A 15,407-nucleotide genomic window follows, 5' to 3' on the forward strand; every position below is an offset into this window, starting at 1 on the left:
TTACACAAGGACTGTATATGCAGCATAAGCACATGCCTTTGCTTCTTTGGCTCTAGCCCTAAGACTCAGACACAGATAACCAGGGTATACATTTGGTTGCCTGTTCTACTTTTCTCAACATGAAGACTGCCCTATTACCTCCTCTTCTGTTCCTTTGCATTCACTTAAATGGACATCTTTATTTCAGCACACGGCAGCTGGTGCAGAGGGTGGAGGTCAGTCCCTTGTCTCACCTGGTTCTTGCCTGGAGGATTTCCGTGCTACGCCCTTCATTGAATGCAATGGTGCCAGGGGAACATGCCACTACTTTGCAAACAAATACAGCTTCTGGCTGACCACTGTTGAGCAGTCACAGCAGTTTGTTGGTGCTCCTCCCTCTGAAACTCTGAAAGCAGGACAGCTTCGGACAAGGGTCAGCCGCTGCCAAGTGTGCATGAAGAACTTGTAATGGAAATGCAAACAGTCTTTGTTACCTAAGAGTAGGAATCACTGACGTGAAGGAGATAAATTCATAAACCTGTTTTGTGTGTGGTTGATAGAGGAATCAAGATGGCCAGAAATCCACAAAAATCCAGGACTTTGCACACAAGGGAAAGACCGGTGCTCAGAAAGCCATTCTATGGATCACGGTGCTACACGCTATTTCTCTACTGTTGTTTGGGGCTTCTTCATTCATGGCTACCTCAGGATGTCTCTGGGAGTTCTTTACTCAGACCAAAGCATAACTGGTGCCTCACATCCACCATTGCCCTGACCAAGGTGTGAACCAACTACCACCAAGAGGGACTTCTCCAAAGTTGTGCTTTATTAGCATCGCTGCAAACAGTACCTGGCCTACTGTATGGGAATGAACACGCATTCTCCTGTGCAATGCACAACTGCCCAAATTTTGTAATGCATTGTAGGTGACTTTGAAACACTAAGCAGTAGTGGTTGATAACTGACCTGATTAGGGAGATTTGAAGATGAACGTTTTGCTTTGCTTGTAAAACAGGTGGGATGTTCTTTGGCCTTAGTGATAAGTAATCGATTCTAATCCAAACTCATATCCACAGTTGAAGAGCTACTCCAGTAATACAGATTTTGATGTCAATTTGAGTCCAAACAACCTCTAGCATTTTTCATAGCTCTAACTATATGCCAGGTAAAATGTCTCCTTCAAGGCCTGTCCTTATCTCCTTGCAGCCAAGTGACGTGCAGCCACCAGAAACACTTCATTACTGCAAACCTTAATCTTCTTCCAGTGGTAGCCTTGGCACAGTTTGGTGTAATTATGCAAGCTGTGTGTGTTTAAAAAGTGGAGGCCTACTAGCTACCATGCAACGCTTCTGCCAATACAGAAGAAAGCAGTTAGTTATGAGATATACATTTATTATTTCTACAGTCATAGTTGTGTTCTTCCTCTGGGCTGATTGCTGTATTTTCTCATTCAAAAAATTGCATTTCTATTGTAATTCCACATTCCTAGAGGGCATAATTAAAGAGAAGTGCTACTAATTGTATTATCCCTATGAATTTTGAGGGAACGCTGTGAAAAAGTATGTTAATAGTTACATGAATTCATTAGGTCGGGCTAGTGGTGTTATTACCAATTTCTCTCTTAATGACATATTGACATTCCAGGCCATCTGAAGGAAGTGCCCTGCAAATACCCTTTTGCCTTGGCTTAAAGATGTTGAAGACAAATTGTTAGACTATTACTATTAAGAGAAGACTGAGACATTAATTTAAAGTACATTTTCTCTTTTAGTTGCTGGAGCTCTAGCTCTATCCGGCAAAATACTTAAGTACTTTCATTAAGCACATTATGTTTTTACCTCCGATGACTGGGAGTGGAACTAGGTGATCCTTAAGGTCCCTTCCAACCCAAATCATTATACGAATCTGCAATGCTTATTTATATGCATAATATGATGTTATTTTCCCAGGTCGGAGTCAGAGAGCTCTGTGTGTTCAGAGTTCAACCACAGTAGAGATGAGCACAGAGTTTGTGATGAGAATTTTTAGTCTTTCATTTAACATTTCCTATTAACATTAGGAAGTGTCAGTCGGGTGCTGTGTTTGCAGACTCCGTTTTTGAACATGAGCACATGCAAGTGTGTTTCTTTCAGGATTAGAGCTTTATGCATTTAATGTGCTAGTTTAGAGACGTATGCTTCTATTGCAAGGAGTTGGCTCTGTAGTTATCAGTACCGAACTTCCCTTGAGTTCCACAAACAGCCTTTTCCTGCTGCTTACCCAGAAGCCACACTTGTGGCTCAGCCCTGCAGTGCTCCTCCAGCTGCTCAGCTGTACAGCTGAGCTCTGGGTAGAGGAGGAGAAAAAGTGCTGTTTGTTTCTAAGCATATAACATCCAAACTGTGTTTGCTAAACATTAAACAAGATGAAACAGGCTCTTCTTAGCTCTTTAATATCACGCTGGCCCTGATCGAGAGGTGCAAGTGAGAGGAGACAGCAATTCAGTATTTCTCCATGCGTTTTTATTGGTGAAGATGAAACTCTGCAGTTCACGTTTATCACACTGTCATGACAAAACGACCACCATGGGGACTGTCTGGTTGACCTTTAGCATGGAGTAAAAAGATCTTTGCCTTAAATTATTTGAAGTGTTTTTCTTGGGGCTGCTAGAGAGATACTCTGCCTTATAGAAATACAACTGCCCAGGCTGCTCTGATCAACCTGTAACATTAAGGCACTTTGACCACAACAGATTTCAAAAGGCAATAACTCAAAAAGTAACAACGACGTAATCAGTGTATGTGTATATATTAAGCTTTAACATAACCTGGTTTGCATTTAGTTCAAACAAACAAATTAACAAAATATAGCAGCATACAACCTATGAAAAGCTTAAGAAATTTATTAGACGCACAGATAAAGTGCTGTAACAGATGTCTGTGTAAATCTACTTTAAAATAAATAAGGTACAGTTAAACCACCTTTGACTCTTTAGCTCTGAAAGAAATAACCTAAGTTGTAATGATTTCAACGTTAAGGTCAAGGTGAAATATACCATAACTAGAACAGTGGTTGTGATCTGTATCAACTATTTGAGTCTCCCGTTCCTCTCGAGGTCTCCCAGAAGCAGGAAGGCTATTGCAAAATGTATACATTAGACACAGTTCCTTTTACAGAAACATTTTTGTAATAACGTGTGGTTGCTCAGATACATGTTAAAATATTTAACAAGGAAACCATTTTCTCATGATCCAGTCGATCTTTTAAACAAGACAACGTATTTTTTTTTCCTATGATGCAGCCCACAGGAGGGAACAGAAGTAAACATCCTCCTTAATTGAAGACTGTTTTGCTTTAAGAACTAAACTATTGCATTATATGAGAGCAAGAATTATCCATCTGGGTTATCCCTTTCTCCGAACGGAGAGCCCAGCGATACGCTTATTACTGCCTTGATCTCAAAGGTCCATTTATCTTCAGGTAAGATACATTAAAAAGAGATTCCCATTAAGCATCTTACTACAAGAGCTTTTATTGCCTTTCCATCTGGGGAAGCTCTTGTTAAACTGCTGTTGGAGTTTTGGATGCTACTCGGATTCTGTGCTCTGTTTTCCATAATTTCAGGCACTTTGGGGCTAACATGGCTGTAAGTCAATGCAACGATACCACCAATGTGTTCAGTACTCAGAAGAGTCGCCGCAGTTTCCTTCATACACTCAGGATTTCAAATTCTTCTTCCAATTCAAACAGTTTGTCAGTAGATTCGATGAGTTCTGCAAAAAATAAGCGATGCTGAAGTAGTGCCTGAATGGTCACTTCAAAGAACAAACTTTGAAAGACGCATTCCAGAAAAGTATCTTCTAAGACTGAAAAAAATGAGTGAATCTGAGCTAGCAATTGTATGGACTGTTTGGATACGCGGCAGGTAGATATCGCTTGATGCTTAGGAAAGCACAGTTATTCCACCTGCAACTGTTCTTCTCTTTGCTAAGGAGGGACACTGAACTGCACAAGGGGGCTCTCAGCCCACACCATACCTGCTCCTGTAGTCGTCACTTCTGGCTTTGTTGGAGGTATGAACGGAGGCCAGTGGGGCGGGTGCTTCTGGACCAGCTCAAACATCCGTAGGCTCTGTTGCTTCAGAATCTCCTGAGGACAGAACACTTTCATTTTAAATGATGCCTTGAGAGAACCTTAAAGCACTGTGTCTGTTCAATAAAGCCATCCCTTCATTACGTGTATCTATCAGGAAACAAAGGCTTTATGCGGACATACTGTGAGGTTCTGTTATATTTTGAGTACCATCGATCCCTGGCATTTTCCTCACCAAAAATACACCTGGCAGACAGATCTCTTGAACTGTACTACAAGGTGTCACTGTCTTACAATCAATTTGATTTCTACATGCCTGTGGTTTTGTTTGCACGTAGCAAACAGGCACCAGGAACGCTTGATATTTTCTGCCTTTTAGAAGAAAAGCACCTGTGTGGAACTCTGTGGCAGAAGGCAAATCAGCTCCAAAATCCCAACAGAATTGAAAGGATGAGTTTTGATCAGGAGAAACAAGCTGTTACTGAAGCCAAGTGCTACAGCTCTTGGTAGAGATGCCACCCCCTGATATACATTACGGTTATATACAAACTGTTTTCCTCAGCTGTTTGCTTCTTGTTTGTTTGTTTCAAAGAAATGCCTTTATATACCCCTTAAGGGTATCTGTTTCCATCCATTTTCCAGCTGGCAGGGTTCCTGTCTGTCAAAACATTGAGCTTAACAACACAGCAACACTCCCTTACCCTGCTGTGTTAATGCATTCCTCCCTATGGCTCTTCTACTGTGAATACAGAGTGAAATGTAACGGCAGTTTCCATTTTTTAGGGAAAAAACCCAACAACAGCCAACCCAAGCCATGACTTCCTATAGAGTGAACAAGGATGGTCAATTGCCATCAGTACCTTTTGTACGAGACTGCACCAGTTATCAAAATCACATTCTTCTTTGCAAAAGAAGCCCTGAGGGGGAAAAAAGCAAACAACAAAAAAACAACAGCATTATTTTGCGAACTACAAATGTGCGGTGCAGCAGGTAAAGCACTGTGTGAGCAGTAAAAGTACCATAAATGCATTCAGCAAAGAAACTGAAGGCAGCTCCCAACCATGCAAACATGGCCTGTGTGACCTGAGATTAATGCATCCTATGTAGTTAATGTAGAAGATCTATGTGTTAAAGAAGCACCTATGCGGTCTGTGTCACATTCCTGCCCTTACTTTGAAATAAAATACATACGCTGATTACTTTCTAACACCTACTAAAGCTACCGAAGGGTCCAAGTTCATGATCTTCATTCTGTGTGGGGCTTGCTGGCAATGGAAGCTCTGGTCATCAACTGTGCCATTTTCTTCTGAATCCACAAAGCTTTGGGTGGTGTGAGGGTCCAAATAGATCAGCTCATTGCCTGTACGGATGACATCCATATGTTGAAAACAAACAAGTGACTTTAATGAGTGCTAAGTCCAGAACTGCAAAACAGAAACGAATGCTGGCTGTGATGACAATTTATTTAGGCCTTCTAGGTAGGGATTCCTGAGGAGGCTCAGAAAGCTCGGACACAAAGTTTCAACAGGGTATTTACTATAATTTTCTATTGGGACCCATTACTGTGGATGTTCTGGTTGGTATGTTCTGCCTTTCTCACATACTTTCCTTTTCCCACGTGAGATCCAGTACTTTCTTTTTGTAAATCTCAACTGCTGTAATCCCTGACATTCCAAGATGAAAAGGTACGGGATGGCCAGAAATGAGATCTGTAATCCCATTAGGCATTCATTCTGAAATTGGAACAAAAATGCCTAAAACAGCTCAGGTTTTACAAAAGAACAAAACAGCCATAAAATTATGCGCCGAATGGGTGAAAACAGGAAGACTGTATTTACAGTAATTAAAGGAATCCTTGATACAAGAAGATCTGCAAGAAAAAGACACCGCTATCAGAACACATCTGAAATACAAGGAAATAGGAGAGGTGCCAGCTGACCAATATACTTGCATTGGCGTGCTGCTTTTGCCTCTGTCATCATTTCTTTTGGCACCTAGCTTTGCTGTTAAGCTTTCTGCTTCCATGAAGGAGCACATCGTGCTGCTGCTAAAATACTTGAGGTACATTTCTTCATTCCTTTAACCATACTCTCATTTTTCTTTACCTTAGAGATTCCAACTCCTTACCCTCTCCCCCCAGAAATGCCTCTTTTGATCATCTGTGTATTTTGAATAAGTTTCCCGTTTTCCTTACCTAGAAATCCTATGAAATAATAGGCATTATTTGGTTTCCCTCCTAATGCTCCCAAGGACTGTGGCATCTTAAAGCATTCCTAGGAATTCAAAGGGAGGAAAAGGAAATTATAGTTGATTTGTTTCTTGATCTCGCGGATGCTTGAACTTATTTGACAATAACAAGCAATTTGTTGGGAAAAAAGAAAAGCTTACTTTAAATGCATCAATATATACTGGATTTATGTGATTTATCCCTAGTCGTAGAGGTATAATAAGCAAGAGGGGTTTCCAGGCTGTGCCGAGCCCTGCTGCGTTCCTGTTTCGGCCAAGAGCGCTTCTGTGTAAATGAGCACTGCTGTGGGCTGTGCTGCTGCTCGGGGGAGGGGACCAGCACATCTTCTCTGTGGGAATAAAACCAGGAATCAGTCAGTGCACAAAGGAACACAGAGCTCCTCTTCCTCTCTGAAACAAATGAGGCTGCTGTGCCAGACATCTTCATCGAGCTCCAGAGATAAAATGAGCAGGGCACGGAAATTAATCATAGCTGTTTAGCGGAAATAATTCTAGCAGACAGCACGTGCTGGCACATTAAAGTAAGACACTGCATTAATGACTGGGAGCTGAAAATCTAAGACTGAAATGGCATTTACTATTGGGATTATTAATACGCTCAAGGCTCATCTGTAAAACATCATGGAAATGAAATGGCAGAGATGATGGCATCCGGAACTCTTTGTGCCCAACAATGTGAGCATAAAGGAAACAACAGGGACCAAAGCAGAAGCAAACTATAGTTAAGCTTCACTTGTAAATCCACCTTTCTTAGGACTGTCAATGAAGCATGGCCATGCATTTCTCAGTGCTAGGATCTGCTGCTGCTTTCTTATTTGCCTAGAAAAAGCATAGCTCCTTCACAAACCCCATATTAAAACCAACTTATGTAAACTGCAACCTCGCTCCATCTCTGGGCTAAGAGTTTGGATAGCACAGACCATCTCCGTCTTCTCCCCAGCTTTAGTTTTGGATGAGCAAACCTGAGTTTGTAACTTTTTTTATCCCTTTTCTTACACCAGGAAGGAATACAGGTGCCCCTCAACTATTTCATTCATGTTTAGATACATTTGGGAATATGAGGACTTCTCAGAAACAGCCGTAGGAGTACTAAATGTTTCACTTACTGATGTCTTCAATGACCACTGTATTGTCCATTGATACATAAACAGCCAATGAATTCCATTCATCAAATAACGCCAGCTTCCTAAAGAACAAATTGACATGAAGTAGTTAGCCCAAGAGGGTACTTACACTCAGAAAAAAGAAAGGAGCAAATGTCTGTGCTGGCTACTGGTTGGAGCACACAGACAGCACAGCAGCACAGAACAACTTGAAGTTTCTCTTTCCCAGGCTCTTACTATATTAAAATTTGAGCTCACCCATTCCCAATTCAGTTCCTGCCCACCACATTCCACGCTGTACTTGTAAGCACGCAGTAAATGTATCCCTGATTCTGAGACAGGCAGATGCAGCCTTTAAAACCCTGTCTGGGCCTTACCCTAATCTGTGAGCTGGGTGCCCTGGGGGAGTAATTCTGAATGAGCTCGTAGGATCCGACTTACTTTAATACTTGAGCAACTGTATTTGGTCCAAACCATTCTCCAATCGATTTCCCCTCTCCGACACCCATCTGTGCTGTTTTTATGAAGGGGAAAAAAAAAGAGAGATCACAAAGAATCCAAGAACAAAAAATACTCAATGCCGTGGCTATATAACAAGTTTTTTACTAACTGCAAACTATGTTTAGCAGTAACAATTATTTTCTCAACCTGCGCTTTCTTCCAAATCCTTACTGTTGTCAGTTCACAGAACCATGGAATCACAGAACGGTTGTGTTGGAAAGGACCTTAAAGCCCATCAAACTCCAAGCCGTGCTGTGGGCTGGATGGTGAATAACGTTTCTGTGCTGTTATACCTCACACCCATCTACGTGCATTTTTATATCTAAACACACACATTGCCTTCAGAACCACCACTCGAGGTCATGAATTGACACATTACAGATTATTAAGTTTCAGTACAGCAGGTTTGCTTGTTTCTTACCCATCTGGTGGATGGAATAACAGCAATCCTTCCTGTCCAGAAAGCATCGCAGGATTCTGTGATATTCTTCTGGTTGTTTTTTGTGTTTTTCCCATTGCCAATCTGAGAGGAAACACATTAAGATTCAACAACTGTAATGTTTCCATTATCCTGAGACTAAGTAAGCTATGCAATGAGACAGTACAAGAGAAATCTGTGAGGGCTGCTCCAAAAGCAATGCCTCCTATTTTATGATGTTGGCCCAGGAGACCATAAGTAAGTGGTGCTGGAGCAGCCACAGCAGTTGAACTCCCCTTAGCATCAACCATCCCTGTTCTGTGGCCCTGATGCCCCCAGCCCTGGGTGTCCTGATCCACTGCACAGCCTCAGCCTGGGGGGGGTCATCCTCTGCTCCCAGGTAACAGCAGTAGGACGAGAGGGAACAGCTCCAAGTTGCACCAGGAAACTTCTGGTTGGATATTAGAAAAAAATGTTCTCTGAAGGAGAGGTGCTGCACTGGCACAGGCTGCCCAGAGAGGCGGTGGGGTCATCATTGCTGCAGGTGATCAAGGAAAGATTCAGTGTGACACTGAGGGATGTGGTCTGTGGGCAGGTGGGGATGAGCTGGCAGTGGGACCTGGTGATCTGAGAGGTCTTTTCCAACCTGAATGATCGCATGATTCCCACCGATATCCCATTACATTCGGTTGCCATGTGACAGATGGCAGCAGAGGGGCAGTGTGACAGCACGGCATCTGATATGGAAGTGTGAATGAAGCAAAGTGGTGGGACTGAATTCCTCCATGCAGGAAAAGATGGAACCCACTGCCATTCACTGAGACTTGCTGAATGTCTCTAACGTTTACATTTAGTTTAGAGTGTCTGGAATTCACAATTTGCTATTTCTTTTAAACTGTCCTTTATCTTCATGGGCTGAATGGCAAAAATGTCAACTGCAGATTTATTGTGACTGATTGCTGCTGAGCACTGACAGGTTATTTAAAGCCACATGCTCTATTTAGACCTTGTGAGATTTGTTAACATACATCAAATAGCAACACAAGGGCCACACTGGAAAGTCTTCTCACACAGCAAATCTGCAGCAGCTCTGCCATGTCTGCTTCTGCCTCTAATAATAGGGGCGGTATCCTCAGCTCTGGAGAGAAGCAGGATTCCCTGTCTGTTCTATTGCTCTGCTTAAGGCTGCTATGATTCCACCCAGTCAGACAAGCATAAATCATTAGGAACTTTTACCTCAAATAAAGTCTCATTAATAAATTAGGGTTTTGTGCTTTTCCAGAGTACTACACACACACACACAAAGGAATGTGGTCTCCAAATAGTTTAGATTTCACTCAGACCAGTACACACCTCTTCCTAAATGCCTGCAGATCAGCGCTTGCGCCAGCATCATCTGCCCACATCGCAGCATACATCCCCAGCCAGCATCAGACGAGGGGCCAGTGCCTCCTATGAGGAAAGTTCACCACAATTAATATGAGCTTTGAACTGGAGGCAGCACCACAGAGATAACGCCAGAGTGTAAGAGCCCAGTTAGGTCTGCTGGAAACTAACCAGCCTATGGATGCACTGCACTGAGCCAGACTTATTTCCACGCTGTTGGTCTAATCTCTATGCAGCACAAACAAGGTCTGTGCACTCCTTGTGGAGCTGACTTACCCTTCGACAACACTCACAACTACACACAGCTTGCTGTACAAGCACGAGCACCTGATTACGTGCAGCTGTAAGCGCACATCGATTTTAATAACTTTAATATGTTGAATGTGTGAGCCACTTTAACAATGCTCTAAACGTTCTAATAACATAAAAATCACTTTTCAGTCCATGAGGCCATCCCCGCTCCTGCTATTTAACGAGGCCACAGATCCGCAATATACTCACCAATAGGCGAGAACTTCCTTCTGTAGGTAAACCAGAGGCGAGCACTGACATCCAACAATAGCTTAGATTTGTCTGGAATGATTTCAAAAGGAAACAAATAAACTTTTCGAACTGGAAAATTCCAGTTTTTCCTATGCAACCCACACACAGCATCCGCAAAAGACTCCTGTTAGCTTCTACATATCAGATCTTTAGTGCTTAGATGCCTTTTTTAGCCATTGAAACCTAAGAGCTTTTGTAGACTTATAATTAAAGCTGAATTGTTAGGAATGAAATAATTACTAGGCAATGGTTCTAAGAGGCGTTTGGAATGATTCTGTCCAGCCTGAATGAAACACTATGGAGAGAATTACATCCACAGCAAAGAACTGGTAAAGCAAGTTAAGGTGCAGAACTCCTACGTGCTGAACAGCATAGAAGGATGCATCGCTCCCAAACCCCACACGCTGTCATTTCTTGACAATATTAATACCGACTGCCATTAATTCTTTCTCTTCTCTTTTTTTCTTTTAAAAACACGCACTTACAGACATCTCCCACAGGCTCTCACAGATTTATTAAGCTCTTACCTGCTGCTTTCTCCCTGAGTTCCACTCAGATCCAGTGGCCTTAAGGGGGGTTTAAGTGGCCTTAAGGGATGGCTCAGCCCATTGGGGCCGAGTACGGGACCCTGGGGAGTCCTGACACCACGGCTGCACTGATGGCCGCTACCTCTGCCAGGTAACACAGGGTTATGCCCTTGTGCCCTCCACAGGGAGCAGAACTCAGTGCTGATATGTTTGTATCACACAGAAGTGCTGAGGCTATCGGGCAATGCTGCTTCTCACCAGAACACAGCACACACCTCAGATTATTGCTTCTTACTGTGACAGTGACTTTGAAATCTCCCTTTATTTGACAGCCAGATACACGAGGGAATCGGGAGCCGCTGCTGCCGCACTCAGTGCGTGTTAGAGCCGAGTTATCGCGTTACAGATACCTTCGTTCAGGTGGTGCTGCCTTCCCAGGATCCACACCGGCTCATCGGTGTCGGGGAATTCCTCTAAGTATTCGGCCAGGATCGTGATCTGGTTTTCATACCTGGACAGAACTGAACGCAACACGGCAGCGCCCACTCACTCCCTCGGTATCTCGACATGGCTGCCGCGGCACGGCCCGGCGGAGGGAGGGGACGATCCGCCTACGTCATTTGCTAACGGTAATTAATACCGAGCCGAGAAGGAAGCCCGAGCGCTGCAGGGGGTTGTTTTGTTTCGGTTTTTGCTTTCTTTGATAATTAAAGCGAGGTTTGTGGGAATAGTGGCAATGCCCGTCGGTTGTGATCTCACAGATGGCAACCTGACCAAATGCCAATGTATGAAGCCAAAGCAAAGCCCACCCTGCGCTGCTCTTCATATAGGAACGGGTGACACCGCCGGCACCGAGTCAGATGGGCACGGCGCAGCCGTCACATCCCGCCCCGTCACACTCGTCCCGCACGGAGCCGAACGGCAGCTCCGGATCCGCCGATCCCTCACGGCCCGGCGCTTCCCGGTGCCCGTGCCCCGTCCCGGCCCTTAGGCCCCGAGCTGCGGCCCCGCGGTCCCGCCCCGATCGCTGAGGCGCGGCCCCGGCTCCGAGTCCGGCGGGTTTTTACGTGGCCGATCGGGCCGGGCCCGTCCCGCGCTGCCGGCGCCCGTCCCGCCGCTGCCCTCAGCCCCATCCCGCCGCTCACCTGACTCCATCCTCCCGCCGTCACCATCCTCCTCCTCGGCCCGACGCGGACGCCCGGCAGGGAGGCGGCGCGGGGCGCTCCGGGAGACGTAGTTCCGTCTCCGGGCGGCGGCGCGGCGAGTCCAGTCGGGCGGACTACAAATCCCGGCACCCCCCGCGGCCCACAGTCGGCCCACAGTCGGCCCACGGGCGCGATTGGTCGGCTGGAGGCGGCGTCCCGGGGCGCGGGGCGGGCAGTGGCCGTGTTGGCGGCCGAGATGGAGGGTTCCGTGTCCAACGTGGAGGTGTGCAACATGGCCTACGCCGGGCGCCTGGACGAGCTGCGCGCTCAGCTGCTGCGCGACCGGGCCCTGGCCACCGCCACAGACCAGGTCAGGAGGCCGAACCCGCCGCGGCGGGAGCGGGGCCCGTCAGGGCAACCAAACGGCCCGGGGCCCGCTGACCGGCGCTGTCTCCCCTCAGGATCGCCGCACCGCGCTGCACTGGGCCTGTTCGGCGGGACACACGGCGGTGGCGGATCTACTGCTGGGGCTCGGCGTGCCCGTCGGAGACAAGGACGACGTGAGTGGGGCGGCGGGAGCTCTCGGGGCCGCTCTCCCTCAGTAACGGGCCCGAGGTTGAAAGGATGGTTCTGTAGGGGCTGAGGAGAGCGACTGCCCGGGACTCGGTGCCTGGCCGGGCTGCCGCTGTGGGTCTTCGGGTCGTCTCTGCCCTGTGTGACCCTGTGCCAAGCCGTGAGGAGCGCTGAGGGTTTCCCGCCCCTGAGGTATAATGGCAGAGTAGGCCCCGTGTGCGCTGATCTCACACTCGCCATCAGATCCCTTCTGTCCTGCAGGGAAAGCTGAAATAATTGCATCCGTTATGAATGAATTATCCTAAAGTTTGCGCTTGTGACTTGTCTGTGCTGATAGTAGTGTTAAGCACTACAGCTGTAATGCTGTCTGCAATATGATTAGGGAGTGGGGTGACCTCATTGCAGCCTTTCAATACCTGAAGGGAACTTACTCCCAGGAGGGGAGTAAACTCTTGGAAAGGGCTGACAATAGCAGGACTAAGGGAAATGGTTTTAAGTTAAAAGAGGGAAGATTTAGGTTGGATGTTAGGGAAAGTTCTTCACTAGGAGAGTGTTTAGGTCCTGGAACAGGCTGCCCAGGGAGGTTGTGGATGCCCCGTCCTTGGAGGTGTTCAAGACCAGGTTGGACGGGCCCCTGGGCAACCTGATCTAGTAAAGGTGTATGTTTGGTGGCCCTGCCAGGCAGGGGGGTTGAAACTACATGATCCTTGAGGTCCTTTCCAACCCGGGTCATTCTGTGATTCTGTGAGCAGTCTGCTCTGCACTGGGGTTGTTTTCTCGGTTGACGTCTTTGCTTTAATAACTTCTGTGCTCGCCTCCACAGGCTGGTTGGACTCCCTTGCACATCGCTGCGTCAGCGGGCCGTGATGAGATCGTCAAGGCCCTCATTGACAAGGGGGCTCCCATCAATGCTGTCAATCAGAATGGCTGCACGCCCCTGCACTACGCGGCCTCCAAAAATAAGCAGGAGGTAGGGCTGCCCGTGCTGCTGGAGTTGTGTTGCTCTCAGGAAAAGTGTTTGGTTATATGAACTTTCCTTTTGTTTTTTCCCCCTCCTTCTCTTCCTACACCTTCAGATTGCAGTCATGCTTTTGGAGAATGGAGCTGATCCAGATGCAACAGATCATTTTGAATCCACCCCATTACATAGAGCAGCAGCCAAAGGCAACCTAAAAATGATACAGATCCTTCTGCAGCACAACGCATCTGTCAACATACAGGACTCGGAAGGGAACACACCCCTGTAAGTGATTTTGTTTGTTGGTTGGTTTTGGGTTTTAGTTTCTATGAAGTGAAACCCCATCAGTTCAGATTTGCTTTTTAACTCTGGGATCTCTCAGGAATAACCCCTTGCTTCACATCCCTGTGTCACTGAAAAGGATTTGAGAAAATCATCATTAGTGTTTTGCATAAGCGTGTATGTACATACATACTTTGTGTTACTACATCAATTATAAAACGTAGAACACCTTTTGTAATACCTTAGAATACATTTCCTTTCTGCTGGGGGGTAGAAAGTGTGCTAATAACATCAAAGTCACAAGGAGCTGGTCTTGCAGGCTGGCCTGCTCCATCCTGTCAAGTAAGAACTAATTTTGGAAACTTTTCCTCACTCCTCTAAGGAAAATAAGATGTAATTGAAGTATAACTAGTCTGATGTTTTTTATTACAAACAGTAACACCAGTTTGAATGTGTAAGAGTGAAACCTCGGCTGCTTTGAAGTCGGTGGCAGCACCCTGCCTTGTCTGCAGTGGCATCAGGATTTTGCCATGAATAAGGTTGCGCAGGGTTTTCTTGCTACACATAAAACCCAATTTATTGTAGAACACATGCGTTTATTCTCAGGGTGGGATGCTAAACTGAAAAAAAGCACTTGCTGCGTTTCCAGTAATTCTTTATGATTTGGTTTATTGCTTTTGATTTAAGTAGAGATTACTGTTTTCCAATTCCACTGTGGACTTTGTGCTCCTGAGCATTACTGACTGCAGAGCCAGGCTTTAAAGTCTTTGTATGTGATCTATTAGGTGTGGTATTCTTGTTCTAGGATTTGTCTCCCCTCTTTCCCCACAACGTTCTTGTTTTGCTCTTGCTTTGACAGGGCATAATTATTGATCTTCCTAAGCCTGGACTACTTAAAAGTGGCTGTGGGTTTCTTGTTTGTATTGCAGTCATTTAGCCTGCGATGAAGAGAGAGTGGATGAGGCAAAGCTGCTGGTGTCTCATGGTGCAAGTATTCACATTGAGAATAAAGAAGAGCTGACCCCACTGAAAGTGGCAAAGGGTGGCCTGGGAGCAATACTTAAAAGAATGGTGGAGGGCTAGAGGGGCCTTCTGGCTTGGCTGTCTTTTCTTTTTTGTGCTTGTGTTTATGGTCGCCAACCTCATATTTCAATAGTTCAACAAGGATGTCATATGTGAGCATCAGCATGGTACTCAAATGTCTTATCTCTGGGTTTGCTCGAAGTATACTGTCGGAAAAGCCATTTGTACTTCCTGTTGATTAAACAGATTACTGCTTTTAATGTATTTTTGATACCTTGCTGGTTTTTTTTTCAGTTCACTGTATGATGTGTATACATTAGGTTGTTCCTTCTGTGTCACGGTCCAGTGTAGGACTGTTTCTTTCAAACTACTTTTGGAGTCTCAAAAATGATATCCCTGCTCTCTGTGCTTCAGGTGATGGTTTAAGGGATGAAGCATGATTATAAGGTGATTTCATGCTGAATCCTTCCAAAATGCATGGGAGTAAGAAGGAAAGCATCTTTATGTGTAGTATATTATATTTATGTGTATATATATATATATACACATATATACATATATATATACTATATATATATATATAGTATATTTATGTAGTATATAGCAACTTCTATGATGACTGCAGTCATGTATGGGTTTGTCTGGCCAGGA

General features: G+C 45.3%; 3 protein-coding genes across 7 annotated transcripts in view; 2 read left to right on the forward strand and 1 right to left on the reverse strand.

Annotated features, from left to right (window-relative positions):
- The window catches only part of COL4A6 (collagen type IV alpha 6 chain), a 111,678-nt gene extending 108,743 nt beyond the window's left edge, over positions 1-2,935 (forward strand). For all 3 annotated transcript variants that reach the window (XM_015860479.2, XM_015860480.2, XM_015860481.1), the window contains one exon: positions 188-2,935. In XM_015860479.2, coding sequence (XP_015715965.1) covers positions 188-448 — 261 coding nt within the window. In that variant the 3' untranslated portion in view covers positions 449-2,935. The remainder of the gene's footprint in view (positions 1-187) is intronic.
- ATG4A (autophagy related 4A cysteine peptidase) lies at positions 2,748-12,053 on the reverse strand. The gene is made up of 13 exons (XM_015860484.2): positions 11,921-12,053; positions 11,186-11,296; positions 10,207-10,278; positions 9,673-9,771; positions 8,323-8,424; positions 7,842-7,914; positions 7,404-7,483; positions 6,439-6,626; positions 6,245-6,323; positions 5,265-5,410; positions 4,911-4,967; positions 3,996-4,107; positions 2,748-3,731 (listed from the first exon to the last, which is right to left on the reverse strand). The coding sequence occupies exons 1-13, from the start codon at positions 11,928-11,930 to the stop codon at positions 3,667-3,669; spliced, it is 1,194 nt and encodes a 397-aa protein (XP_015715970.1). The 5' UTR covers positions 11,931-12,053; the 3' UTR covers positions 2,748-3,666.
- Positions 12,054-12,119: 66 nt separating this feature from the next.
- The window catches only part of PSMD10 (proteasome 26S subunit, non-ATPase 10), a 56,785-nt gene continuing 53,497 nt past the window's right edge, over positions 12,120-15,407 (forward strand). The window contains exons 1-5 of one of the 3 annotated variants that reach the window (XM_015860487.2): positions 12,120-12,290; positions 12,382-12,480; positions 13,317-13,463; positions 13,570-13,736; positions 14,593-14,693. In XM_015860487.2, the coding sequence (XP_015715973.1) occupies positions 12,177-12,290; positions 12,382-12,480; positions 13,317-13,463; positions 13,570-13,736; positions 14,593-14,599 (534 nt within the window). In that variant the 5' untranslated portion in view covers positions 12,120-12,176 and the 3' untranslated portion in view covers positions 14,600-14,693. Of the gene's footprint in view, positions 12,291-12,381; positions 12,481-13,316; positions 13,464-13,569; positions 13,737-14,592; positions 15,021-15,407 lie in introns of those variants that run through there. The other 2 variants (XM_015860486.2, XM_032444020.1) reach the window with 2 other exon arrangements.

This window comes from Coturnix japonica, chromosome 4 (assembly GCF_001577835.2).
Source record: "Coturnix japonica isolate 7356 chromosome 4, Coturnix japonica 2.1, whole genome shotgun sequence".
Lineage (NCBI taxonomy): Eukaryota > Metazoa > Chordata > Aves > Galliformes > Phasianidae > Coturnix > Coturnix japonica.

Excerpts from the sequence above, each read along its gene's own strand:
- ATG4A (XM_015860484.2), bottom strand. Across the intron at positions 9,772-10,206 it reads AAGGAAGTTCTCGCCTATTG|GAGGCACTGGCCCCTCGTCT; the intron begins GTGAGTATATTG and ends CTTTCCTCATAG. Across the intron at positions 8,425-9,672 it reads CTGCAGGCATTTAGGAAGAG|ATTGGCAATGGGAAAAACAC; the intron begins GTGTGTACTGGT and ends GTTTCCTCTCAG.